We start from the raw sequence: 27178 nt of genomic DNA, 5'->3' as shown, positions 1-27178 counted from the left end.
AAAACAAAACAAATCTGATATTCACTGACATGACTGACAATATTACTGAACTTGGGTCAAACCTCAAATCTGTCAACTGACCATGGCAATGATTTCACCATATTGATATAATCTTTTTGCCAGTAGATGTCAGCACAATACTTCACTTTATAGACCTGCAGGCCATGTCGTTTCATTTGAACACCTTGCCCAATCTCAGGATTAAGCATCCATATTTAAAGTAGTAGAAAATTCCTAAAATAAACCATGATGCTTTATATAAGTACACTTCAGCTCTTGCAGGTACACAATTAAGGCCTACATGAAGTTTATGAGGTCCAAACTAAAGTAAATCTAAGGTGTGAAAAGTTTATTCCGCACAGTGTTGTAACTATTATTATCAGCTCGTTTTCTGTTGCTAACATTGATGTGAGCGTGTGGCGCCCCCCACCTGTCCGGGAGAGGGTGCCCGGTCCGTCTCAGGTTCAGTCCAGCAGGTCCCTCCTCGGGTTCCTGCCTCTGATCCCTCTCAGCTGACGTCAGGAGAAATGGCGGACCAGGATGGCAGCGACGCATCTCCTCCCGAGTCCCAAGGTGAGTTCCTACGGACAGGAAACTTAACTTAGACAGACTCTTAAAACGAACAAAGTGGTAACTAAACGATGAGGTGCTTGTGAGTGAGTGGGCTTCTTATAATTGTGTCGGTGTTTGAACGCTGACGCTGAGTTACAGAGACTCAAGTAACTCGGAGCCGGTCGGTCACGGGAGTGGGATTAACTATCAACCAGCTGACTCACCCAACCGGTTTCTTTACGTTTATCAAGTACAACCTGCTTTCTAAACTACTCAAATTTGTTTTAGTTTTATCTTTGTTGCCGTTGTTGATAGACATTGTGAGCGCAGACACCTGTTGCTGACATTTTGTCAACTCGTCGAAACGCTCCCTCATTTGACGTGACAGGTGAATTAATGCAAATTAGGAGAGGGCTGTGTTCGGGGTGGCACAGCCTAGCTTTGTGATGTGTCTTAGGCTATAACTTTTTTTCTAGGTTGTACACGCAATGTAATTTTTTTTTTTTACTCGACCCACAGTCGACTGACTTGTTAATACACCCAACTTTTCTGCAACACCGTGTAACTGGACACCTGTGACCCAAACAGTAAACTTATGGTCTCGTCATTTATTATATTAACGTTAGGGCTGAAAATGACCAGTCACAGCCTTCCTGCAATATGTTTTTGAGCTACAGTTTTGTTAGACTTTTGTCTGGTGGTGTGTAATTTTAATCCCAATTTGCCCTTACATTGTAAAAATAAACGTTACATAAAAACCTCAAAGCAAAAATAAAGCGGTGGTGTGTTTGGCTGCGTGGGAGCCACTGTTAATCTGATAATTTGTTCCAGGGGGAGCCGTAAAATCAACATTGCCAGAGGCGTCGCCAAACTCAAAAAACGAGATTATTGTGGATAAAAACCTTTTTTTGGATTTCAAAACTGAATTATATAGGGGACATTTGCCAAGCACAATTATCTGTTGGTTTAAAATTTGCATGTTGCTCCTCTGGCCACACCTCAGTTAGTGATGACAGGTGTTTTCCATCAGATGTTAATGGTAAATACTGCTATGAAATGCAGCATTGAATTTTATTTTAAAGCGTAACTCTAACCATCTGTATGGCGGGAGCTGATTAAACAACAGCTGACAATGCCAAAATTGTCCAACTTCAGCACTGTAGTAGTAAACAACCTCACAAACTTGTTGACACTAGATGCTCTGTCATTAGATGATCAGTTATCTTTGCTGCGGTTTTCCTTTGGAATTGGTGATGGAAATCAATGAGATTTCATAGTCGGAATGTGAACCTAACCGTTGAATTCATGAATTCAGGTTACAACTTCTGCATGGTCATTTTGCAGCCCGACAAGTTTTCTCTAGTAAAAGTACTGTTTGTAAATGTGTTTTACCTTTGGCATGTTTGGATAGTCTAATCAGGATGAGTTTGCTTCAGGAGTCAAAGTATACAAAAACAGACTAGTTTAAAGTTTGAGATGAAAGGTTAAGAAGGTATGCATTTTGTCAGGGAGTTTTTTCATTTAGATATGTGTGCTTATTGAAGTGAGAAGAGCCATTGCTAATACACAAATTGTGAGGTAAAGAGCCATTATGATATACAGTATTTCAGTGCTAGCATTCACGCAGGAACCCTAGTTCAGATGTAAAAAAAAAAAACAAAAAAAAAACATTAATCCATTGCACAGTGTCAGTTTGAGTGTCAGTCCATGATACAAGCATCCTCATCATTCAGCAGCAAGTTGCCAACACTTCCAGATGACTAGTGATACGCTCTGCTCTCCCAGAGACATCCCATTTAGACGTAGATTCACCTGCAGTTAGGCTACAGCTAGCTTACAATTTCATATTTTTACTCAAGAGTTTTTAAAAAGCGATAAGTCAAAATCATAGGCCAAAAAGGAAGCTCACTTTGTTAGCTTCAAAATGTTGATTGAGCAGTTTTATCAGTAGGTGTAGACTTAAAGGACTAACTGTTGTAAAACTGTCAAATAAAATACAGCCTGTAATGACAAACAATTTAACATTACCATTGCAGCTTTACTCCCAAGTCACTATTTGTACTCCTCTTCCTTCAGTTTTCCCATGAATGCCTATTTTACCTTGAAATCTAGTGTGCATGTCTAATATGTTGCCCATTTTCTATAACATGGTGCTTTCAAGCTTTACAATCCTGCTGCTAACATATTATTCATAAACAATCTCCTTCTGTGTGCATTATTTATCTTATATTCCCATGCTGCTGTGAGCTCTACAAGACGCGTGAATCTGGCTTTTATGTTGTGATCACTTTATCCTACAGGACAATCTGTGACATCTCTTAGTTGCCCCACAATATGCCTGCACAAAAATGCTTGTTATGTCCTTACTTTTATTCTTCCCATTACATCAAATGGCCCTTATTTTAATGATAGACAGCATTTATAAACCTTATTGTTTCATCCTGCTGTTATATTCATCCTACAGCCATTTCCTTTCTTTATTGGAGTTGCATGTGGTCTTAGGGTTTGCTCTTTAGGTAGCCTCTGGCGTTCAGCTTATTGTTGCTGCTGTCCTGTAGGTATTCACAGCAGTACTGTCCACGTATGCCCCGATTAGTGAGAGGCACAGCCTGTCCTGCAGTCCTTCTACCTACAGCCTATGTGCATTCACATGAAAGACAATCATGTGCTTTACCGGAAGTAGGCAAATTGACAAAAACATCTGTTTATCTGTAGATTCAGACTTAATAATAAACATATATACTTGAATTTTTTTTAAATGTATCTGCAGCCAAAATAGTTAATTTGTTCCCATGCGTGTGTCTCTCATACACACATTCATTAGGTGTGAAAAGGGTGTGTGGCCTAGCCTATCCGGTTAAAGTCTGAGTGTAGAATTACTCTATCCTGCAGGGACAAAGATCAGATTGCTCTTCCATGACTGTGTGTGTTTGTACAGCATGTGCTCCCTAAGGAGATGAAGTAGCAAATCTTGCCCTGAATTCCTGTATGTACCGCGTAGGTTTATTAGCACATATTCAGAATGCCAGACTACTCACTGGGCTATTCTCTTTGCAAAAGCTTATGTAAATCTAGGCCAAGTACAAGAAGAAGTGCACCTGTAATGTGTTTGAGCCAAGATGCCTATCAGAGGTTGTGTCTGTAATCATTTTATCACCTTGATGTTTTGAGCCACCGCGTCCTAAGTGGCTTTAAGAATTCAAGCTGTCATGCTGGTTGTTTAATCTCCGTGTGTATTTGCTTCGGTAGATGTGAGATAAGCGCGCACAAGCACACAAGACTAATACAGGTTGTTCAGGCTGGTGTTTGCATTAGTATTGAACAGGCCTCCAATTATGTAGTCTCTAATTACTGTGGTAACTTAGTTGCCCCTTTATTTCTGCCAAATGAAAGTGAATCACAACTCGGGTTACTGCAGCTAAAGATGATTTTCATTATCGATTAAATTGTTATTTATTTCTTTGATTGATCAATTCATTTTGAGGATTTAAATATCATAACTCTTCTTGTTCCATGAAACAAGATCTCAGTTGCATGAAACAACTTAAAATGACTTTAATAATAGTCTTAGGGATGAGGGGCGGGGAACAGGGATAATGGGGTTGTTTTTTTGTGTGTGCGTGTTTATATTTTGCTATTTATTTTTCTTGATGTTATTATTATTATTATTATTATTATTATTATTCTTATTCTTAAATCTTCTTGTTTAAGTTGGTATAAAACACAAAAGTGAATTTACAAATTGAACAAAAGCAGCAAATCCTCATGTTTGAGATGGTGGAAATAGAGAGTGGCTGCTGTGCAGCTGCAAAAGTGCTCTCCAGATTTTCTGTAAATACTGCCTATGCTTCATGCTCATTACATTTGTGTCACTCTGTCGCTCTAAAGACCACTCAGACATAAATTGAAGGATTTCCATATTTACTATACAGCTGTGGTGTATCAAATAGCTGATGGCTCTTTAAGTGGGGAATGGGGTGGGGACCTATACCATGTGCTCTATGAGCACACCCCTTCTACAGATACCGCTCCAGTACTGCATTGTTTGGCTTAGTGTGTGAATAGGCGTGCATCCCAATTTTTTTGTGTGTGTGTGTGTATACGTGTGTGTGTACGTACACATTTCATTAAAATGTGCCTGTCCTCTGCTCTCTCACTTCCACTCTTCCACTGCGTCATTGGCCCATGTGCTGCTGTTGTTAGGGTAACCCTTTACCGGTACCGGCTCACCTTCCACCGCTGGATACTCCCTGAATTATTTAACAACCCTGCTGCTCTCTGTTACCCGTGTATCTGTGGGCCAGAGTGTATCTGTGTGCTGTACAGCCTGTGCTTGCGTGATGTGATTTTTCTGACAAGTTTGCATTTGCAGAATAGACCTAGTTAAGGGAGAGTCGAGGAGGGAGGGAGAAGTGGGGCTGCAGCAATAATAGTGACAGCAGCAGCATCTCTTGAGGAGTGAAGGAGTCAAGAGAAGTGCAATCCTTCCAGCTCTTGGCCGAGCCAGTCTTGTGGATTAAGTCTTCTTTTCTAAGACAGACTACAAGAGCTCATCCTCAGACTCTGTCGCACTCTCTGTCTCTTTCACTCTCCTCTCTATGCCTGGCACTGCCATCGCAGGCAGTATGGACATGGCACAGTGAGCTGCTCTGTTTGTCTCATTCACACTCTCCCTCAGCATCGCTCTATACTTTATTCTTTGTTCATCACCTTTACCTTTCTCCTTTTTCTCTCATCTACCACATTTTATCTCTCTTGCTGCTTTTGTTCTGTCCTCCCCTTCTCTCTTCCACTCCGTCTTCTTCCTGCTGTTTTAGACACAGAGCTGCAATGTGCAGCCAGAAGAAATTAGCTGTTAGCATTAGCTATTAGCTATTGGCTATTGGCTATTGGCTATCTACTTTTTCACTGAGAGGAAGGCTTTAAGGGGTGACCCCATCCTCCACCATCCACTGGGGTCCATCATTGACCTGCCACACCCACCCACCCACCCACCCTCCGCTGCAGGGTGGGATGGGCAGGGGCTGGGTGAGTTAGCCAGGGGCTCGAGGGTTAGCAACAGGGCGGGCGATGCCAGAGGGTAAAGTACCAGGACAAGGAGGAGGTGCAGGCGGGTGCTCGCGGGGCAAGTGGAAACTAAGGAAAGGAGGCAGCCGCTCAGCCATCCCTGCGCTCTTCACCATCACTGAGGAAGAGGAGGGACAGAAACGGAAAGGTGCTTGCAGGAGGAAAAAAAAAGGTACGGGGGGAAAGGAAAAAGAGAAACTGAAAGTGGAGAGCACAATGAATTTGAATGCTTGGGTACTTTGTGGTGTCAAAACTACTAGATTGTGTGTGTTTGTGCACATGTTTGTGTGTCCGTGTGTGAATGAGGACATTAGCATTTGGGACGGAGAGGCTACCGGGGCAGATGGATGTTTAACCAGTCTCTGGAGAGTCACAGCAGTAGACGATTAGAAAAAGATCTGAAATTGTGGGAGCATTAAAGACAAGACACATTGCGGTGTTCCATCAGTGTGTGTGTGTATTTGTTTGCTTGCTGTTTATTTGTGTGTGTGTGTGTGTGTGTGTGTGTGTGTGTGTGTGTGTGTGTGTGTGTGTGTGTGTGTGTGTGGTGTTCGCAGTTGTGGAGGAAAAGACCAATCAGCCCGTCATGCTCAGCCATCCAGAGACAGGTGGCTGACAGGTTTGATGAGAAAGCACAGTTTCTGTGTGTGCGTTTGTTTGTGTGTAGAAACCAGCTGACAAGGCAAGATTAGGTGAACACAAGGGCAACAGATGAGAGTGAAGGTGCAGTCCACTTCACGCATGTATGTTGTTTTAATGCATCAGTGAGCAGAGCCGTCAGTGCCTGGCAGTCAGTCAAGAGGACGGTGTCTGCATTCATAGCTGGTATAAATGTGCAGCACACTCACTTTTAACTCTTTTCTTGCTGCCTTCGTCCTGTCTTCCAGAACTTCAAACATCTAACTGCCTATATAAAAGATTTTATTTGTTGTTGTTATTTGTTTACATTTTCATTCATTCATTTCATACCTTCTTGTTGTGTCATATTTCCAGGGAGAGATGGTCTCAGGAACCTGTTTCTGTCTGACTTGGGATTAGATTCTGAAGACCAAGTAGAGAACTAAGGGGAGTGGAAAAAAACATGGGCAATGCTTTGTGGGTGTAGTATTTCAGAGTAACTTTGACCCTTCAGACCTGGCATAAACATGCGTCTTGGGTGATCCGATCACAAGTGGACAGCTCTAAGCACGTCAGTTCACACCTGGCAAAGAGAGAGAGAGCAGCGGGCTGCCACAAATAAATATGTGGGAAACACTGTGAGAAGTGTAAAAGATTTTCAGTTCATTATGAAACTGGCAGGACTAAGTAGACTGTGGCAAAGGATGTCAATTGAATAGCCCAGGATACATTTGCGTTCACACTCCTAAAAGAATGTGGCAGCATGTGGCCTAGACCACCTCCGAATGTGGTCTCAAATGCGTCCTCAATGCATCTTGGGTGCATTCAGAACTGTACTTAGAGCTTTCCACTTGTGATCGAATCACTCGAGACGCATTTTAATGCCAGGTCTGAACAGGGCCTCTGGAACTGGAGGGCGTCAGGGTCTGGACAAACATGGGTCAACGGACGAGAACGAATTGAGCTTTTCAGGCTGCTTCTGAATTGGCAGCACACTGTTGTTGCTCTGAGAACTGAAGAAGTAAGGCAGTACTACTGTTTAGTCAGCAGAGTTTTTTTTATGACTTTCCTTTCACTTTATATTATCTCTCTTGGTTTTAGTGCTATCAGAAGGTTTAGCTTGAATAACAGATTGATTGTGGAAGAATGACGTCTTTTACTGAGGGAGACAGAAAGGCATATCAAGTATTAATGTCATATGTTTTATGAATTTCACCCATATTATCTTACATACAGTACATACAGTCATACATACAGTAGCACTTGAGTTCTGCTCTAGTTTTATACCGTGCAAAACTAACCTGACTCCATCTCACAAATTATTTGTGTCTTCATCAGATATATGATATAGAAACAACAATATGACACAGAAATTGGTCTGATTTGTAAATAATTACATTTCCTTTTAGTGGAAGACATGATTCTCATAGTAAGGGTTTAGCAGTTTCCTCATGAGATGAGCCTGCATGTGAAGCTCACTTAAACCATAAATAATATAGGAGTAGACAGAGAGAAGGAGGAGAATGAAAAGATAACTGAGAGCTCTTGCAGCAGTATGCTCTATGAAGTATCAGTTGTGTGCCATGTGTTTATTTTGAGGATGCCAAGTGTGGAATAGAAATCAACATGTATCTGCACTCGTTCATTCTGTGTTCTGTTTCATTTACAAAGATAAGTTCGGTGGGTGGAAAATGTTATAATGAATAAATTATTTGATGAACCTAGATGGAGCTTTGACAAACATTGGTTGAGGAAAAGTGCTTTTCGCTAATCCTTAATCTCTGAATGTCCTCTCAAATTAATTTGGATACAAACTCTAAACTGATATTAATGAAAGGTTGCTAAACAAAGTTTTGATTTATATTACAACTAATTAAATAACATCAACAAAATTTCAATATTGGATGGAAGCAGTTTCTATTATTCATGGCTCTTTTTGTCAAACGTGTTGTCAGAAGCCATAGTAAGTGATGACACCAGACATTCCTCCCATCAACTGAGCTGAAACTGGGACCTGCAGCGTCCAATCATTGCAGCCTAATGTGCTGAAAAGTAGCAGCCACCCTTCTTGCACCTGTTATCCAGGCCTCAAAGGCCTCTGCTGTCTGGAGCTTAGCGTTTAGCTTAGCATTAGCAGCAGCTAATCCTCTCAGGCCGCAGGGGAGGTAGGAGACACACAGCGTGCTTGCCTGCTACCCACTGGCCTGGACAGCACAGCATTAATCGCTAACTCTGACCATTTAATCTGACTGCCAATGAATGCAGATAGATTGGGGGTGGGGAGCGCACATACACACACACACACACTAGCGCGAGGGGAGGGAGGGCCAGATTAAACAGTCACACTCTCCCTATGTCTCACTCTCCGTCTCTTTTACACACACATACATATACACGCACACACGGACAAAAGGATGGGGGTTGGAGAGTCACCACAACCTGTCTCACATTCAGTCGGCTCTCAACAACAGAGACACCGACTACAACTGACCTCTTGCTCTTTCTCCCTTCCTGGTTTCCCCTTTACTTTAGAAACAGTTGAGTTTTGGGTGGTCCCTTTTTCGGCTGTTTGGAATTTTGTCTTTTTGCTGTTCCTCCACCCACCACGTCTCACTGCACCATGGACTTTGGATTTGAGCTTATCTTGCCTTGTGTAGGATGTTTTCAGGAAGTAGGAACGTTGATTTTGGCCCTCTGGTCTGACTTTTCGAAGTAGGAGTTCAACAGGTCCCATCCAGGGATTGACTCTCCTGGAATCATGAACCAAAATCCAGGTAATGACTTGTGCTGAGACATGGGGACCTCTGGAGCTGTCATTTATAAATCAACACAGATTGAACAGGTTGCAGGGTGGCAATGAACACGAGCACAGTGCAGTCTGAAGGTATCATGATAGCTTTGCTTTTGGTTTGTACCCCAGCACACTGGATTGTATAATGACAGTTACCATGAGATTAAAGTGCTGGCTTGAGTCCTACATTGTTTACCCAATAGGGATTTGAACGACCCTAAACGACCTTAAAGCCATTGCTTCATTTGGATTCTGGCCCCAGAGTAGAGCCAGACATGAAAAACTTATTTTCTATCTATGGCTAGAGTTTCTCTAGTTTCTTTCCCTCATCAAAGAATTTGCAGTTCTTCAATGCCTATGCAACTTGTGTTCTCTTAGTATTGTGTAGTTTTGGTAATATGAAGATGGCTCAAATGAAAACATGGCAAAAGGTGGTCAGGGTCTTTGGAGGTTTACTGGTGGACATTTATTACTAGGATCTAGCACTATAGACCAATTGAAATTGCCTTTGGTGTGTTTTCAAAGGCTGTTAAACAGCTGTCTAGTGAGCATGAGCAAATGTACTCGCTGCTATTTGAGGTTTGTTTGTTTAATGACCTCTACAACAGATGGATGAGCCCATGAGGCTACACAGGAAGACACAACTGCACCAGAGATAAAACTAACACATTACAATGTTAAACATCCACGTGATGGTGTTTTAGGAGGCAATGCTCCTGTGTAAAATTTCATTTGAACACCCTGTGCACAATGCAATGATCAAAACTCCGTCATAACTCTGCCATTTTGCTTGTGCAAATCATGATGTTGGAACAGATGAGAGGGCAGAAAAAGTAGGGATAATGTAGAAAAATGTAAACTAGGTTAGCAACCCCTTTGTGGGGATGAACACTCACATAAAAAAAGTGATGATGTGAGTTTACACAGTCCCTTCAGGAGATTTCAGGGTTTATTCAGAGATGGGAGCCAAAGCAGCAGCTTCATTAACCACAAGTCCTAGATCAGTCCTAGTCTAATCATCTATCCAACCATTCATCTCCATCTTCTTTTCCCAGTCTCCTCCTATCTACAAGGCTTTATTTCTTCAAGTCATTCCCTCTGTAGGGTAATAGTATAGCCAAACTAAGACCCAATGCTGCCCTGATCTGCACACAGCCTCATCTGCAACTCTGAGCCACTGGATGCCCTTTGACCCCAGCTGACCTCTTCTACATACAGAATGGCTTCTGTTGCCAAATTGCACTCTAAATACATAGACTTGTTTTTGGCTGGACCATGCCATATGAACACAAATATTGTTGACTGAGTGAGTGACTGACTGAGGGAAGAAGTTACACCATTAGTCAACCAAATGCCGCATGATCAAGGGATAAGGTTATACCATTGGTTGGCCGACTGAGTGTTGGAGTTTCTCCATTGGTTGTAGCGCTTGCAAATAGTGCGAACAAGCAATGTTGACAACTTAGTGCCTTTTGTAACTAGATTTATTGACTTTTCACAAAAGTACCTACCTTTTTGGACAAACCTTAGACACTGTCTTTAGAACAGAGTCACCAGCATTGCCCTGTGAGCGTGAGGTCAGGCTTTCCCTCCATAGGGACACATCTCTATGTTGACTGCACAGCAGCTGATGTGAATGAGCTTCTAGTTTTCTCTCTGAGTGATCATTTCAAGTAAATGAATATAGCCACATTAATATAGAGCACAGTCATATGTATATGGTGATCTTATCAGATGAAGTTGTGGTAATAAAATCAGGATTTTAGCAGTGCAGAGCAGCAGCTTGGAAATGGCTTGGAAGTGACTGCTGGTTAACATGTAGTCTTAATGGGCCGTGTTTCAGTCACTATTTCATACTCCGTTGTCTGACAACAGAAACAGAAAAAACATGTAAATGAGAACAGCTTCATTTGGGAATTCAGCTGTATTAAAATACTGTATGTGTGAGCACAGAGAGTAGAAGAGACTGTGTAGAACAAAGCTGAAATGGCTATAGGGGTCATAAATGAAAATTTTAGATTTGCTGTTCATTCTGTACATGTTTTTTGTAATGTAATATGGGTTCATGCATATCTACACAAGTTAGAATGAATCTTTGTACTCTTGGCATCATCAGTCTGCCCATAAGAACTAAGAAACATCCACATGCTACTCACAGAGTAAGTGTTTTATCATACACACACATGCAAAAACACCTCTGACATGGCATCATTTGACATTATTTAACTTGCATATTATAGTTTATCACAGAATACAGCGTGTGACATATATGCAAACACTTTGATAAGGGGACATCTGGCTGTCATTCAGATTGCACTGGTAAAATATTAAGAGTAATGTGAATATGGGCCACATTCTATCTTGCACACCTACTGTACTTGTATTCATGCTTAATGCACACACCTGTTTTCATGGCTATTTTTTTTCTTGATGTTATCATGTTACTGCTTTGTGCTGCAGTGACCCAAGTTTCCCACAAGAATCACTTACAGCCAGTTTCTGTTGAAGTGGGTATTAGACTTTATTGATCAATCATTAATCATTTCAGTGGTAGATGAATGCATTCTACCTTTATAGTTTTGGTTTTATATATTTTGAATTGCTAGTTGCGTCTTTGTTTTTCTGTGCCAGCCTTTTTTAAAGAAGGGAATTATTTCTTATTTGTGTGGTCAATTGTGTTTCCAGGTCTTTTCAGTGAAGTGCTCCAGTCACAAGCTGTCAAATTAAGGAAAGCGCTTCTGCCCCTTTGCCCGTCACCACTGGCTTATTGTGTAGTGGCCCACTTTGCCTGTCAGAGGGTCCAGTCCATCACCCTCCAGAAGTTAACTTGCATGAAATGAGCTCCCTCTTTTGTCTTTTTGATTAATAGCTATATGAACTCTCATTCAAAGTTCATCTCATTTATGCTGTTATTGAACTTAATCTAATGCCCATTCACAAATTCCCAGTTCAATATTTGGCTGCAGGATATTATCCTCCTTTGTCAAAGAGCCAATCTTTTGTTTGAGGAAAATTATTTTAGGCGAAGGAAGGAATAGATAGACTAGACATTATTGTAACCTGGCCCAGCCATGCCTTTCCTGTTATAACAATAGCCATTATGAAACCAGTTCCAAGGCCCCGGTGCACCTGAGGCAGGGTAGGCTTGTTAATACTTGTGTACACACCTCTGTAGCTGTCCCATAGAATGTGACATGCAATACCTCTGCAGCCATGACCTCATGTCTTTGTCCAGCTTGTCCTTTGTGAACTACGTAAGACATCTGAATGTGTTAGGGAGGAGGCAGCATCAACAGTTTGGATTTATATCATTTTCTGCAACATCTCAAATCACAAGGTGTAGAAATAAGCAAAAGTCACCATACTATATTAGATGTGGCAACATTACATGATACATAAATGGAAGGATGCATTTGTTACATTTAAATGCAAAGTGCACTCAAGTGTGTTCATCAAGGCACAAGAGAGTCCACTTGTAGCATAGGATATGAAGTCTGTACTTTGTTCCTCTCTTCCACTTATATCATTAATCATCTGACTGAGCTACCATGTCACTGAAATGAAGAGATAAAGAAGCCATGTAGAAAAAAAAGAGAGAGAGAGTGAGAGAGGAGAAATGTGGAATCGGCTGGGTGGCCTGTGCTATTTCAGGTAGAGGCCATCTGTTTTAGTTTGTCAGTTTAGTCTGGATCAGGGGGACAGATTTAATTTGGTCTTCAACTTTCTGGGACAGATTGGTCTCTGTGGAGACTCACTCACTCACTCTTCACCACACTCACACACAAAGGAGCCTCATATGTTTTGTATTGAATGATTATTTTGCACATCTACCTCTGCATATAGTATGATTTCCTTTTCACCTTGTGTGTGACACATATGATAGTGATTTATTGAACAATCATGTCAGTAAATGATCTTAACATTTGCAACCCCAATACTGTTTGTCCTTGGGTCCTTGACTAATTAAGCCAGCCTTCCATCCCAAAGCACAAAGGCATGTGCATGTTTTCATTTTGGCACATTTGGGACAGGCCCATCTGCTTCTGCATAAAGCCCAATGTTAAGCTCTCTGTCTGTGTCCAGGAGGCTGACCTGAAAGTGCTGAGTCACCCTGAGCCTGATAGTACCATTAATCAATAGCCCAGCTCTGAGCTGAGTCGGAACACGGCAACACACTGGTCACATTTGAGAATACAGGAAACATGGCATATATTGTTTCAGCCCGTTTTGTTTCCTGTCGGTCCGCACTGCAGAGAAAATGCTGCAGGGATAGCAGGAACTCTGTCAGGTTGTCAACCCCCTCTTCATACATGTCTGTCATTCACATAGTTTTTTTTCTTTCAAACTCTTTTTCATATGTTTTAACACATACAGTACATAACACACACACACACGCACTAGTAGTACAACTCTATGACCTAATGAAAATACATAAGTAGGGGTGTGTGGTCTCGCTCTGTTATGTTCTCTCTATAAAGTAGATGTGCCAAAAAAGTTTTTTCACTCAAATAAGCCATATTAGCACTATAGTTAAGAAGACACAAGAAACACTCCGGCAACAAAGCAAATACATAGTTACTGATACAGCAGTCATTTGTACAAATCAAAGAGGAAGATAGAGATGAAAGACAGATTAAAAAAAGAGATGAAAAAATTATTGAAAGAAATAGTGTACACTACTGACTACAGTACACTGAGATGGCTAAAATACTGTGTGGGTGTGTAGGTGCTGGGGGATTATAAACCCCTCCAACAGGGCTGCTAGTGGATCACTGGACATGCATTTGTGATGCATTCAAGAACATGTTTGCATTGTATATTGTTATTTCTTTTACTTTGGGTTGAATTTGAATTTAAGAAGTTTGTTATGGACACAGTATTCTGTTCTTTCCTTCCAGCATCTTACTCCCAGTATAAATCGGAGGATGGAACAGTGTCTTCAGCCACCCGCCCGAGCTCTGCGGGCTCCGGACAGACCTACACTCCCACCCTGACCCCTACCCCCACTCCAACCCCTAGTCGCACCACCACCAGCAACAGCCCCAGTAACAATGCTGCTACCAAAACAGGTAAGTCACACAATAAAAACATAATAAGACATAATACAGGATTAGTTCTGTCCTCAGTCTTTCAACCCAGAGTAGTTTATTCTGCTGTTTAACTGTTGTTTGTGCTGCAGACTCGCTGCTCTTTAACAAGATTGACGAGAGACAGAGGTTGGCCCGTGAGCGGCGGGAGGAGCGTGAGAAACAGAATGGTGTGTATTTTTTAACTCTGTGTGTGTGGGGTGGTGGGGGGGCTGTACAGCAGCAGTTAAAGGGGCTTTAAATGCATCACTCAATTCTTTTTTGTCCTTTCCTGCAACATATCATGACTGATCTTGGTTGGTAGCTGAAGTGCTTGTTTCTCTAGTTGTTACATAAAATCTTGGCCAAAGCCCGGCACCCCCGTTGCCATGGCACCCATGTTACATAATGGGGTCAGGCCATGGGACAGGTTTTAGGAAGGCTGGTGTCTTGAATGCGTGTTCTTGTATGAGTGTGTGAGTGACAGCAGATGGGTTTTAGGGAGTCATGGCTTGTTTGCGTTGGTATGTTTCTATCACTGAAGTGTGTTTGTGTTTGTTGTATTGCACAGTGGTCATACCTCTGCCCTCAGCTGAGGGGCTGAGGGATTTGCTTTGTGTTGAGAGCTAAAGCCTAGTCACATGATCTACAGCTGACCCATCACACTGCTGCTGTAAGCCTGTGTGTATCCATGTGGCATGTGTATGCATATGAGGTATACATGTATGTACACTTGCATGCGCATCAAGTCATTATTAAATGTTTGTGTGTGTGTGTGTGTTTGTGTAATATCATGCCGCAGCCTTCAAGGAGGCCCAGTGGCAGGCACGTGAGGAGCGAGCCAAGCAGTACTATGAGAAGCACCTGGAGGAGAGGAGGAGAAGGCTGGAGGAGCAGAGGATAAAGGAGGAGAAGAGGCGGGCTGCCGTCGAGGAGAAACGACGGATGAAACTGGAGGAGGACAAGGTTCTGACACACCTGCGCATCCAGATCTGTTCACGCCTTATATAAGCACACAGAAACACACATGTATGCACGCTTCTCACTCCAAAATCTGAGTGCAACATAATATAATATTCTCATATTCTCATGCTTCATCTCCTACTAATAATATCCTCATAAGCCGGCTAATAAATATATCTTTTTAGTAAACCATTTACACAGTCTGTGCCCCTTCCTTCTTCTGTCTGCTGGAGTTTGAACTCTCCTGCTATCTCCTGTCCACACACTCACAGACTGTCAGGACGTAGTGCCATGGTTAGGGATTCGGGATTGCTTTCTTGGTGGAAAATTTATCCTCAAAAATTTAACCACCAAGACACAAAAGGAAAAAAATCTTTCTTATAATTGTACCATCTTGTGGAAAAAAACTTTTACAATATTCCAAGTGGGGAAACTTTGAATGGAGTTATGTTTACAGGGTTTTCTTTTTGGACCAACAAGTTCTATGTGTAATGTCCTATTAAAGGAGTTGCACTTTACAGTGAGTTGGATTTCAGGCTCTGATTAGGTCATTGATTGAATGAACATTGGGACAATAATGAGTCAGAAACCCACAACATGATTCTGAGGCAGCTCATGTTGATGACTTTGAACACAATCCTCAGAGGGTTAAAAATCTTAAAAATGTCCCTGTGGTCAAGTGGTCCATCATGTAATCACAATCTCTACCTGTCTCAGCAGTGTGTTATCTAAACAAATAATCTTGACAAGCTTTTACTCATATGTAGCTCTAAGTTCTTACATTTGTAAATGAAGTTTGGAAAATGATTTTTGCATTTTTTCCTTGTTTAATAGTGACCATGGAGATACAGACCAGAAATGCATGAAAACAGAAAGATGAGGGCATCACATGCAACTGACACAGCCTGACCTGCCGGAGCTTGACCAACCCATTAGACTTGTTTTTACTTCACATTGTAATCATTTTTCAAAAAGTTGAACTTTCAACGGAACACAAAGAGTTCTGGCGTTGCAGCAGCCCAGAAAATATCCTCATTTCTGGGATTTTACAAATTCTCAGTGGACTACTTTAAGATACACAGAGTAGTTTTGCTTTCATTTTGAGTGTTCATAAAGAGAATTTTGATTTTATCAGTCAAGTACTGGTACAACTGGTACGCATAAAACACACTTCATGACTGTAGACTAAACAAGTCCGTTCAGAGCAAAAAATGCTCCAGTGTTGCAGCACTATTTGCATGTGGGGGCATTGTTTTTTTTTTTGTTTTTTTTTAATACTGATTATGTGACAACATTGTCGTTGTTTTTGTGACTGAAGGTTCGTCATGAGGCGGTGATCCGTCGGACATTGGAGCGGAGTCAGAAAAGCCGACAGAAGCCCAACCGCTGGTCGTGGGGAGGGGCTCTGCACACAAACACTCCCAGCACACCAGCCGGTACTTTGACGCGTCACACACATACACACATTAGCTGCACAAACTCACAGTACTCTCCCAGTCATTACAGCAACAGGTAAAATTCTCATACCATGCAGGTGGTATGAGAATAATGAAGTTTACTGAGCACTTATCTCCCTGTTGTCTGACAGCATGCCTCTTGTGTGAATATGTCTGCCTGCCTCTGCGTGTCAGTGTTGTTCTGCCATGTTTATATTTGAACTTTTCAGATCCGCTGCCCTCTGTTGTTACTGCTGACTCACACCCTGCTCTGCCTCTCCCTCCCTCTCTCTGTCTCTCTCTCTCCCACTTATTCTCAAACTCAACCTCTCCCGACTCACTCACTCTCTCTCTCTCTCTCTCTCTCTCTCTCACTCTCTCACCCTCGCCCTCGGATCTCCCTCCTCTCTGCTCTTTGTTTCTCTGCCATTGTCCTTTCCCCTCCTGGTCCAGGTTTTGTCGAGTCGGCTTTCCTCTATCCACTCGACCTTGCTGGACTGGAGCACATGCAGAGTGCTTTCAGTCTCTACCGCAGATACGGAATGACCTCCCAATGTGAATATTATAGCACTGTGTCAGTTAGCTGGCTAGCGTTAGACCGCTGACTCTAGCACTGTAACTGTACAGCACTTTTTTAGCACACTGGCATTAGTGTCAATGTAGGCCAATGTGAATGGCATGTTTAGTGTTTGTTGTTTTATTTGCATGTAGCAATCTGGTTTGTGACACACAGGATCATTCATTCAAACCATTGTAGCCTCATGTTTAGATGCATTAAGACCCATTTAGCACTAATTCATGTTTTAATATTTTTCCCCTTTTAGTGACATATTTGTAGTTTTTTCATTTCTAATCTGACTTAACCACAACTCATAGACTAGAATGCTATATCCAGCTCTCTTTCTCCTTTCTGTCTTTAAGTCCCTCACTTCTATGATATACCATTAATGTGCCTTTGATTTGCTGCTTGTTTGTTAGATGCTGACAGGCGGTCAGTGTCCACGATGAATTTATCCAGACATGCAGACCCTGTCATTACCAAGCGCCTCTCCTCCTCCTCTGCCACACTCCTACACTCACCAGACCGAGGTAATGAAGATGAACATTTGTGATGGTCTGCCTTTGGCTGAATCTTTATGCCATTTGTGTCTGTTGTAAACTAGACTCTAAATTTTATGTCTTATAACCACTTGTTGTTTTCTTTGAATTACTCAGTGAGATGTAGGAATACAGTGACACTGATGACTTAAGGAAAAAATGGGAAACACACTTATTTGCTTTCTTGCCAAGAATTAAATGACAATATCAATAGTCCTCCTATGTCTGTATGGTAAATATGAAGGTATAGCCTGCAGACAGTTAGCTTAGCTTAGCATAAAGACCAGAAACAGGGGGAAACAAGCCTGACTCTGGCTAAAGGCTAAAGTTAACCTACTAGCACCACTAATTAACACATTATATTAGGTTTAACCCATAAAACCACAATTTATTATTTTCACACTTCAGTGCTTGTATGGATTGTACAAAAACAGAATGCATGACTATTTTGTTGATGAGTTTCAAACACTTTCTGTAATAAAACATCTAAAAGCAAAAATCTTATCAAATAGGGGTCCACGGTCATATTTGTGTCAGTTAAGAGGTCCTTGATGTGAGGAAGTTTGAGAACCACTGCTTTTAAGTATATATTTTTAAGTGTTAATTGAACATTTGTCATGTATTCTTTGATGTTCATATGTTGCTGACAGGCTTACAGATGAGAACAGCCTCCACCCCTGTCATTAGCAAAGCTAAACCGCGCCTACACCAGGGAAAGACCACCCAGCACAAAAACACAGGTGTTTTCTGGGAAATTTGCAATTCGGTCCCTCATTTCATACACTATGCACCTTGTTGCAAAGCAAAAAAGATCATAGGCTGGAAACTGTGAAGGAATTCCTAAAAGAAATAAATAGTCTCATTGAAATCAAGAAAACATGGACGTCCGTTAATAATGAAATGTGTAGCGGAACAGTCCTCGGCCGTTTAATAGATGACATTTTGTACGACTAAATTTTGATTGAGATGTGCTATTCTTATGGGATTTTGAGACTATTGAATGCCCACATTCAGCTAACAGAATGTACTGTATATGTGCATGTGTTTGCACTTGTGTGTTTCATCAGAGGGATCAAGATTTTTTTTTTCCCCCTCTAGCGTGACCCCTTTCTCTAATCCTCTGTAGGATAATCTTTTTGTTTTTGTGGGAACACTGTATGCCATTTTTATCCCGGCTGAAAAATCGGCACCCACTTTTCCACCAGGGAACATAGACACTGTAGAGGCACACTCGAACAGACACTGTGAGAAACGCCACACATTTACTGGGTCTAACATGAACTCTAAAACCACACGCTGTTCGAATAGAGAGTGGTGTATTTCAGAGAATCAGATTCCTTTGTACAGTTTCCAGCCTGGTTGTGTCTTTGCCCCTCACTGTGAAACCTGCAACCTTGTTCTCTGCTTCATTATCAGAGCGAGCAGTGCTGCATGTTTTGCCTGATAAACTGTCCTTTGTCTCTTTTAAGCTGCAAATCAGGTTATTATAAAGATTAATTGTTGCATCATTCCTGCCCAGGTACCAAGGACTCTGCATGGCCCAATATTTAACTTACTTGCATAAAAGCATTCAGCACTTTTGAATTATTTCATTATTGGTTAAAATGCAATCTTCCCTGTTTATTTAAATGCTCTCCTCTCTGTGTTTGCTCTTGGTTCGTGCTTCACTTCAGGCTGATTGCTTCTCCTCATAATTAAAAGTCTGGTGCATGCAGGTGTAGGTGTAACAGAACAGCCTGTGCATGGTTATGACTTCACTTTAGCTCTCGCCTACACTGCTGTGCAGTGTGAGGGAAGGAAATGGTAACAACTTTTGTAATTATGCATCATTTATAATCTACTTTGACTGATTGCTTCGGGTAATCAGTGGGCGGTTAACAGCTTTAGTTGTTATCAAACCTCAAATGTTACGTATGTGTGTTCAGGCCTGCGCCGTCTTCCATTGACGCCATGGGAGAGCAATGTGGTGAACCGCCTGCAGCAGCCAACGCACTCCTACCTGGCCCGCAGTCGCAGTGCCATGAGTCTGTCTGGAGAGCAAACAGGTAACACACACACACATCCCTCATAAGAGACACCCACCCACCCCCCACCCCCTACACACAAAATTATAAAAAAGAACTGCTCAAAGTATTTATGCTGTTTATGTCTTTCTCTTGGCCAGAATTGTTTCAAATGTTAATCAGATTTGGCCATACTTAAAGCATTATACCATCTAAAACTTCCTTCACCAGCCTGTATCAGGCACTCAAAGCTGTCTCACACACAAACACACACACACACACACACACACACACACACACACACACACACACACACATATATGATTTAAGATTTTGCGTGTGAATTGTGAAGTTCACTACTTTTCCTGACTGATTTTACAGCATCTTGTTGTTGCCCAGCAACTCTGGCCCTCTGGCCTACTTCTTCCTTTTCCATTGCTGATAGGAAGCTTGTTTTTCTCTGTTTTGTATGTTTTTGAATAATCATTCTCTTGCTCATGCTCACATACACAAGCACTCACTGACCGGCACGCAACACAATCACTCTGTTTCTTATTTTACTTTCTTCTACCCTGCACACATTTCTACATTCAGTGTTGTCCACAGTGTTTGATGAGTGCACCTGTTGTATGTGTTTTGCATATCATGTTGCATGCTCAGTTCCTGTGTGTGGTGTTGAGTCTAATGCGTCTGTTAATAGTGGTTTATTCTGACTGAATTAAAAAGTACAAAATGCTTCCACCACTGGGACTACCTCTGTTTAGATACGTCTAGTATAATACGAATGCAAAGTAAATATAAACCATTTATTTTTCTGTATTTTTAAAGTTTTTTTTTCTCAGTTTCTAACCTGATCAATCAGCACCACTAAATCTTTCTCTTAAAAGCCTAACATGAATTGACTTTCTTTAACGTACAATGCCTAAGTGGTCGCAGTATGTTAACAGCCGTTCTTCCAGTTAGCAGCACTAATACTTACTTTCTCTTCTTCTCTTTCCACCAAAACCTCTCTCCATTCCTGTCACTCCTCCGCTGGTCTTCCCAAACCTCTTGGCTTCTCTTTATTAATTTATCTGACATCCTTCTCATCCCTTCCTCTCCTTCCTGATCTTTTGCTCCTGTTTACCAAACCCTTACCAATGCTCCATAAATCCACACGCTGTCCTGGTCCATTACTGTCCTCAAAACACTCCAAAACTCCCACCTCGTACATCACCGTAGCCATGCCTGTGTGTCCTCGCTCAGTGTCTTGCCACCCCATGGGCTCCGTATCCTTCAAGGCTCTGCAGGCCCAGCCGCTCCCTCACTGCCGCAGCCAGGAGAGGAGCCTCAGCAGGGAGACGGCCTCGTCCTCCTCCACCACCCCACGCAGGAGGACCACCGGAACCACACAGGTAGGTCATGTCATTCACCTGCGCGTGTTTGACTGTATATCTAGAAATAGTGTTTAGGATACTTTAAACAACTGCTATATTGTCAGAAATGTAAGTGAATAATCTACTTGCTATAATCTATATGCTTATCTTTGGTTTGTTGTTTTATTAGGTTCAAGCACATAAGTCATGCTCTACATTTTTCTCCTCTTCCTCGTCTTTTTTTTATGTTGATGATGTTCCAGATCAGTCAGACACAATATATCACAGTATCTGTCTTAGTCTGCTACACACACACACACACACACACACACACACACACACACACCACTGCACCCTCTGTCCATCTGTCTGCTGCTCTGTCACAGCTTATGCCATTAAGGACTTAGAAGGAGGGCATCTTCTGCACACACCGACCCACAGACACATGCATGCATGTACCCACACGCATACACACCAGACACCATCCAGTCAGATACAGTTATACGTATGTGTTGTAGTAATTTTTATCTTAATCACAGTGTTTTTGTCCATTAATATGACGGTGCTCTGTGAGGGAGGGTTTGGTTTCCTGCACATCAGACTGTCATCTAAAAAAAAAATGCAGATGACAGACGCCTTCTTAGTTGGTTTGATTTTTAATTTTGGAGGTTATGCAAAGGTCAGAGGTAATGCACGGCTACAGGAAGGCAGTCTGAGTCTAATCCTGTTACTAATCATCTTCTACTGCTGTCAGTGGGCCTCCTGGCTCTGGGCGCTGTCTGTACCACCTGATTACTTAGCGTGTCACTAAGGACATTTTTTGCAAGGTGCTATTTCCGTAACGTACCTGGCTCCTGATTAAGAGGGAAGAAAATCCAGTTTCCAGCTTGAATAATAATTTGTTTCCCCTCCATCTCCGGCACCATCAGCGAAAGGACCGGGACAATGTCAGGAAGTCGTGGAGCAACCTGTCACTCCCACTGGCCCCCATTCTGACTCTGCCCCCCAAAAAACGCTCATCTTCTCCAGGCAAGAAGAACAGCAAAGTGACAGCACCCTCTCCTGGCAGGTGGGAGAACTGTTTCTCTGACAGCTCATGAAATAAGGAGCACAAGCAGATTTGTGACAGATTGGACAACACTTGGTAAGAGAGCAGCATTTGCTCTTGTTTGGATCAGCACTCTGTAGCCAATCGCTGCTTTTCCTTCCTGCACACAGGCCTCCACAGAAGACAGCGGGGCGTCCTCCGACCCCCAAGCTGCTTAAATCCCCGGGGGCGGAAGATCCTGGAAACCTTCGTCCTGTCAGAACCACACCCGAGAACCCCCACCCGTCAACGTCCACCAGAGCCCAAGAGGACGAGGAAAAGCAGGTCCTCAGTCCTCCTCAGCCTCGACCGCAGCCGCTGGGTCAGAACAAGGCCGCGAACGAGCAGACACCAGCAGCACCAACAGCAGCCAGCGGTCTGTTACCACCCTCCAACCACTTTGACGTTCACATTGTCATGCAACCTGGATGGTTTGCAGTTTTTTTTAATGAGTCACTTTATAAGATACACTGGTCAAATTTTCATTTATGCCCTCTAGAGAATGTAAGCAGTCCTCCAGCCCACAAGCCTTCAGCAGGCACCACAGATCCAGAGGAGGCGAGTCGTATCCTGACTGAGAAACGACGGCTGGCCCGCGAGCAGAGGGAGAGAGAGGAAGAGGAGCGCAGGCTACAGGAGGAGCAAGGAAGGTATGTGTATGATCTCTAGAAAGCTGATGGATAATACTGGAGGAGTGCGTGTGTGCATCCTTGACTTTAAATCATTTGTGTGTGTAAAGGTTGGCAAAGGAGGAGATGGCTCGCCGAAAGGCAGAGGAGCGAGCGAAGAGAGAGGAGGAGGCTCAGCGGCAGGCGGAGGAGAGAAGAAGTAAGGAGGAGGAGGAGAAGAAGAAGGTGGAGGAGGAGAGACTTCAGAAAGAGAGGGAGGAGGCAGAGAGACTCCAGAAACAGGTCAGAGGAAGTGTACACACAGACCCACGATTTCTGAACTAAAGACTAAAGACCCATTGAAGAAATCAGTTGATCTCACAACATAAAGGTGTGTGTGTGTGTGTGTGTGTGTGTGTGTGTGTGTGTGTGTGTGTGTAATAGAAAGAAGAAGAAGAGTCTCGGCAGAGAGAGGAGGCCGAGCGACTGAGGCAGGAGAGAGAGAAACACTTCCAGAAAGAGGAGGCTGAACGCCTGGAAAGAAAAAAGGTGACACATGTTCTCACACACACACACGTCATTTTCATAATATCCCTCATGTACAGTGCATGTGAAAGCTCTTTTTTTCTAATCACTAGCGCCTGGAGGAGATTATGAAGAGAACAAGACGTTCAGACACAGCAGACAAGGTAAAGGCTAAAAGAAATGTGGCATCTGACTAATAGTGGAGAATCACTTTTGTTTTTGAGTCTTAATTCTCTTTTTCTTCTGTCCCACTTGTAGAAAGTCATTCCTAACAGGAATGGAGACAATGCAGGTAAATTAATACCTGTAAATGAATAATAAGACCTCTTTTCTGTAATCATACCTTTTATTGTTGGAACGGCGACTGTAATTGTTCCCATAATGCTGTTTCTGACTGCTGTGTTTGTTTTCTCTCATCATCATCAGCCTCTCCTGCTCCATCTGCAATGACTGTGTCACCGACACACAATAGCAACGGCAACAGTCGGCAACCTGAGCCCAACCCAAACCCCAGCGCTGCAGCACTGAGCCATCCTGACGAGAGGTACACTTGCCTGCCAGCAGCACAGCAAATATGTTAGAATTTGTCACATTATTGTTATCTACGACTGTAACAAGGAGTACATTTTTAAAATTCACCTTTCCGTCCCTGTGTTTCTCTTCTTTCCAGGGAGAACGGGGAGTTTGAGGAGGTGATCGTACTGCCTTCACATTCCAGGTTGTCTCCTCCTGAGGGAGAGGAGGAGCAGCATCAGCAGCAGGAGGAGGAGAGAGTTCCTGTCGTAGCCTTCAGGGAGAACGGTCTCCTCAAGCCTCTGAGTGGAATAGAGGATATATCAGCCCAGCAGGGACCAGGTCAACAAGCATCCTCTTTCTGCTTTGCCTCTGCTTCTTTTCTTCCTCTTCCTTTACTACACCTCTTTCTTCCTCACTTCATTCTCTCGATGAAGTTACAGAGGATGTCAGTCACCGTGGTCGATCATCTTACATTACAAATCTGATAGTTGATACTTCTACTCAGCACTCGGGAAAGTTACTCCTCAGTCTGTGAAAAGTGTTATATATTGTCTTCTGTGGCTCTGGAGGGAGCTCTTTGAAGCCTGTGAAAGTAACCCTGATCAATTCTTAGCGATCACATTAATATTGATTACATCAGTAGGTTTACATCGGCTTGAGTTTCAGAAAAAATCCATATTACTAACTTGTGCCATGGAATTTGAAAGATGATGGCATTTACCAGGTAGGGAGGTTCTAATGACACGTTACAGCATTGCATTGTGGGGAAATGTAGTTGATTAGGAATCAGGATATCTTGGCCTCTGCTGCATTGATTTAAGTCCCCCAACTTTTACTTTCACAGATTGTGTATATTGAAGCACTAAATAAGAATGACAGAGTTGGCAGCAACAGAAATGTGGCATTTTAATATGATTGAAAATGGTGATTACAAGATCTACCTTGTAATGAGGAAGTGTAGGTGTGTCATTTTTACATTCTGTGATTCATCCATGTTTATATTTAATTATCCACAGACCCAATGAAACTACACTTAAGCCTATGTTTTTATTGCTTTTCTGAAGATAACTGCAAATTTCTACAGCAACTTTATCACATTTTCTGTTTTCTCATGTACGCTGCCTGACTTTTATTTAATTATTCTGTATCTTTCTGCTCTTCTTCCACCCTTTACTCTCCGTACGCTGTACCCTGATTGTCAGCTGGAGTGGGCAGTTGGCTTAATTTACATTTAGATTTACATTTATGACTTTTGGTAGACGGCTCCATTCAAAGCAACTTGAAAATATTAGTTTTCAGTATTATGAAAACACCATAACACCAATTCAGAATAGATTTTGGAGTAATCACATCATCAGAATGAGGGACTAACTAACTAACAGATACAGATTTGACATTTGCCTTATTTTACAGAGGTGGGTCTTTTTGTCAATCTTAGCCTTCACAACATCTAATGTTTTTTTTTTTTTTTTTCTTTCTTTGTTTGTTGCCCTTGGTTTTTAGATGTTGCCTGATCCCCTGCGAGGCTGAGATTATTCCCCACCCAGAGAGACAGGAAGAGAGGTGGTCAGAGAGAGGCGAAGAAACACAGAGCTGTTGGACTGAATCAAAGGAAGGACTCACAGCACCAGAGGTTTACTTTCTCACCCGCCCGCGACAGCAGAGCACCGCAGCCATTTCCCAAAGATGGTGTCTCCAAAGATCTCCCTAAAGCATCTCCAGAGAGAAGTTACTTTTCCCTCATTAGACTCTCTGGGGGAACAGATCGTCTCTCTGTCTTTGACCATGTTTACACTTGGTCATAATGTTTGTTCTGTGTACAGCCCCATCTACCCCTGATTCTGAAGTGAATGTCCTGAAATCACGGGAGGGCATTGAACGCCTGTTTAATCTTTTGACTCTCGTGGTGTGTGTGTGTGTGTGTGTGTGCGTGCGTGCGCGTGCATATATGTGTATGTGTGGATGACAGACTAATAGTAATGTCAGTGAGATCAGTCATGATACTTGAAGATATTTCTGTAGAACTATTGTAATCAGACTGACTGAATCAGCAATGTGACGTTATAACTGGAATTCGCACGGCAGACTCAGAATTTTGAGGTTTCATTAATTCGTGTGCTCTCTTTAACTGGAACCTCATTATTCTCATGTTTCAACATCTCTTTTGAAATGTTGCAGAAGAGATGGGATGTAGGAATGATATCAGTGCATGAAGTTGTATTAAGACTACAGGAAAGGCTCATGTGATGTAAAAATATAATTTGCTGTGTCTACAGTGTTTAAAACTAGAGGTTATTATTGGGGTGAGGCAGCAGTTTTGGGAGTTTAAGTTAAATACTGTTTTCTCAGACGACTGAGAATTAGGGTGTAAACTGATTTCTTGTTTAGTTTTATTTAATTGCTGTACAGATAAAATGTGATTCTTTGTTTTGTCCTCATCCTCACTTTATGTTCAATTTGAGAAAAAAAATATATCTGCTTTGATGTTAAGTACTGCCCTTTCCTTTCACTTGTTTACCCTGTTAAAGCTGCATCCTCCACCCTGTCACACTGCCAGTGAGCAGTGTCAGAGGACCTCGCTGTAGCTTAGCCACCTTGTGTTTGAAGTTGTCCTTTGTTCTGGACGAGTACAAAATGGATGGTAATAATTTACTGGTGATGTCAATTTTGAAATAATCTCATTAATTTGAACTTTTTTTGAATAAGAATTTGAGAAGAAATGCTGCTAATTATGATGTTCCTTTGCCTTACTGCATTGTAGAGGATGAGGTGACTTGTCTACACTGTCTCACTGAAATGAAAATATGCATTCCCTTTATGAGCTTTGACATTCTGGCCACACACTCAAACTCTTCCATTTGATTTATGTTAAAGTAGATCATGATGAAATGTTGTCAGTTATGTGACTGTAGAGGAGCTCTAATGTCAAATAAATGGGTCTTTCAGGAAAGACAGAGGTGGGATTTAAGTAAAACACTGGAACTCAACCTTTATACCACCGTGATCCCCACTTCAAACTTTGTCATACAACTCCCAATAATGCTGCTGTCTTTGTATTTGGTTCTCAAACCTTTGCACTTAGTTTCCTTTGTTTGAAATCTTGTAGTACCACCGAAATGAAGGAAACTTGAGATTATCCATATCTGGGTTTTGAAGAGCTGGTTTCTGCCAGTAGTACATAGCATGCTGTTATCAAAATGGTAACTTGATGTAGCTTGCGAAGAAACTGCTTTAACACAAGCAAGATCTCTTGTAAAGTATATTATACATAGCTATCCTATAAATTATGTATAAAAGGTTGATATATTTTATTAAGACTGACCACAAGGTTTTGAAAACTAACAAGCCCTTTACTTCAGAAGACACGGGGCAGTGGGATAAGATCTTTGAACCACTGTAAAACTGAAATCTTTGTACAACTGTTCCAGCTGAAATGTTTGGCAAGAAAATAAAACTTTGAATTGATTACCTGTTCACTGATGTGATCTTGCAA

General features: G+C 42.1%; 1 protein-coding gene across 5 annotated transcripts; it reads left to right on the top strand.

The window, feature by feature from the left end:
• The first annotated feature begins 501 nt into the window (after positions 1-501).
• On the top strand, positions 502-27159 carry map7b (microtubule-associated protein 7b). 5 transcript variants are annotated; one of them, XM_023401165.2, is made up of 19 exons: positions 502-573; positions 13927-14097; positions 14208-14285; positions 14897-15060; positions 16376-16493; positions 17472-17582; positions 18242-18331; positions 19517-19636; positions 20840-20988; positions 21879-22018; positions 22168-22412; positions 22536-22686; positions 22776-22947; positions 23089-23193; positions 23283-23333; positions 23428-23461; positions 23596-23713; positions 23840-24024; positions 25189-27159. In XM_023401165.2, the coding sequence occupies exons 1-19, from the start codon at positions 528-530 to the stop codon at positions 25197-25199; spliced, it is 2259 nt and encodes a 752-aa protein (XP_023256933.2). In that variant the 5' UTR covers positions 502-527; the 3' UTR covers positions 25200-27159. The 5 variants fall into 5 exon arrangements, with proteins under 5 accessions (XP_023256933.2, XP_023256932.2, XP_087028752.1 ...); XM_023401164.2 differs by having other exon boundaries at positions 20816-20988; XM_023401166.2 differs by lacking the exon at positions 502-573 and adding an exon at positions 8646-9011 and having other exon boundaries at positions 20816-20988.
• Positions 27160-27178: the final 19 nt, after the last annotated feature.

This window comes from Seriola lalandi, unplaced genomic scaffold (genome assembly GCF_002814215.2).
Source record: "Seriola lalandi dorsalis isolate HSWRI2012SDOR001 ecotype SW California unplaced genomic scaffold, Sedor1 jcf7180002053531, whole genome shotgun sequence".
NCBI classification, from domain to species: domain Eukaryota; kingdom Metazoa; phylum Chordata; class Actinopteri; order Carangiformes; family Carangidae; genus Seriola; species Seriola lalandi.
The sequence above is the reverse complement of the archived record's forward strand: the minus strand, read 5'-3'. Positions and strand labels throughout refer to the sequence as shown.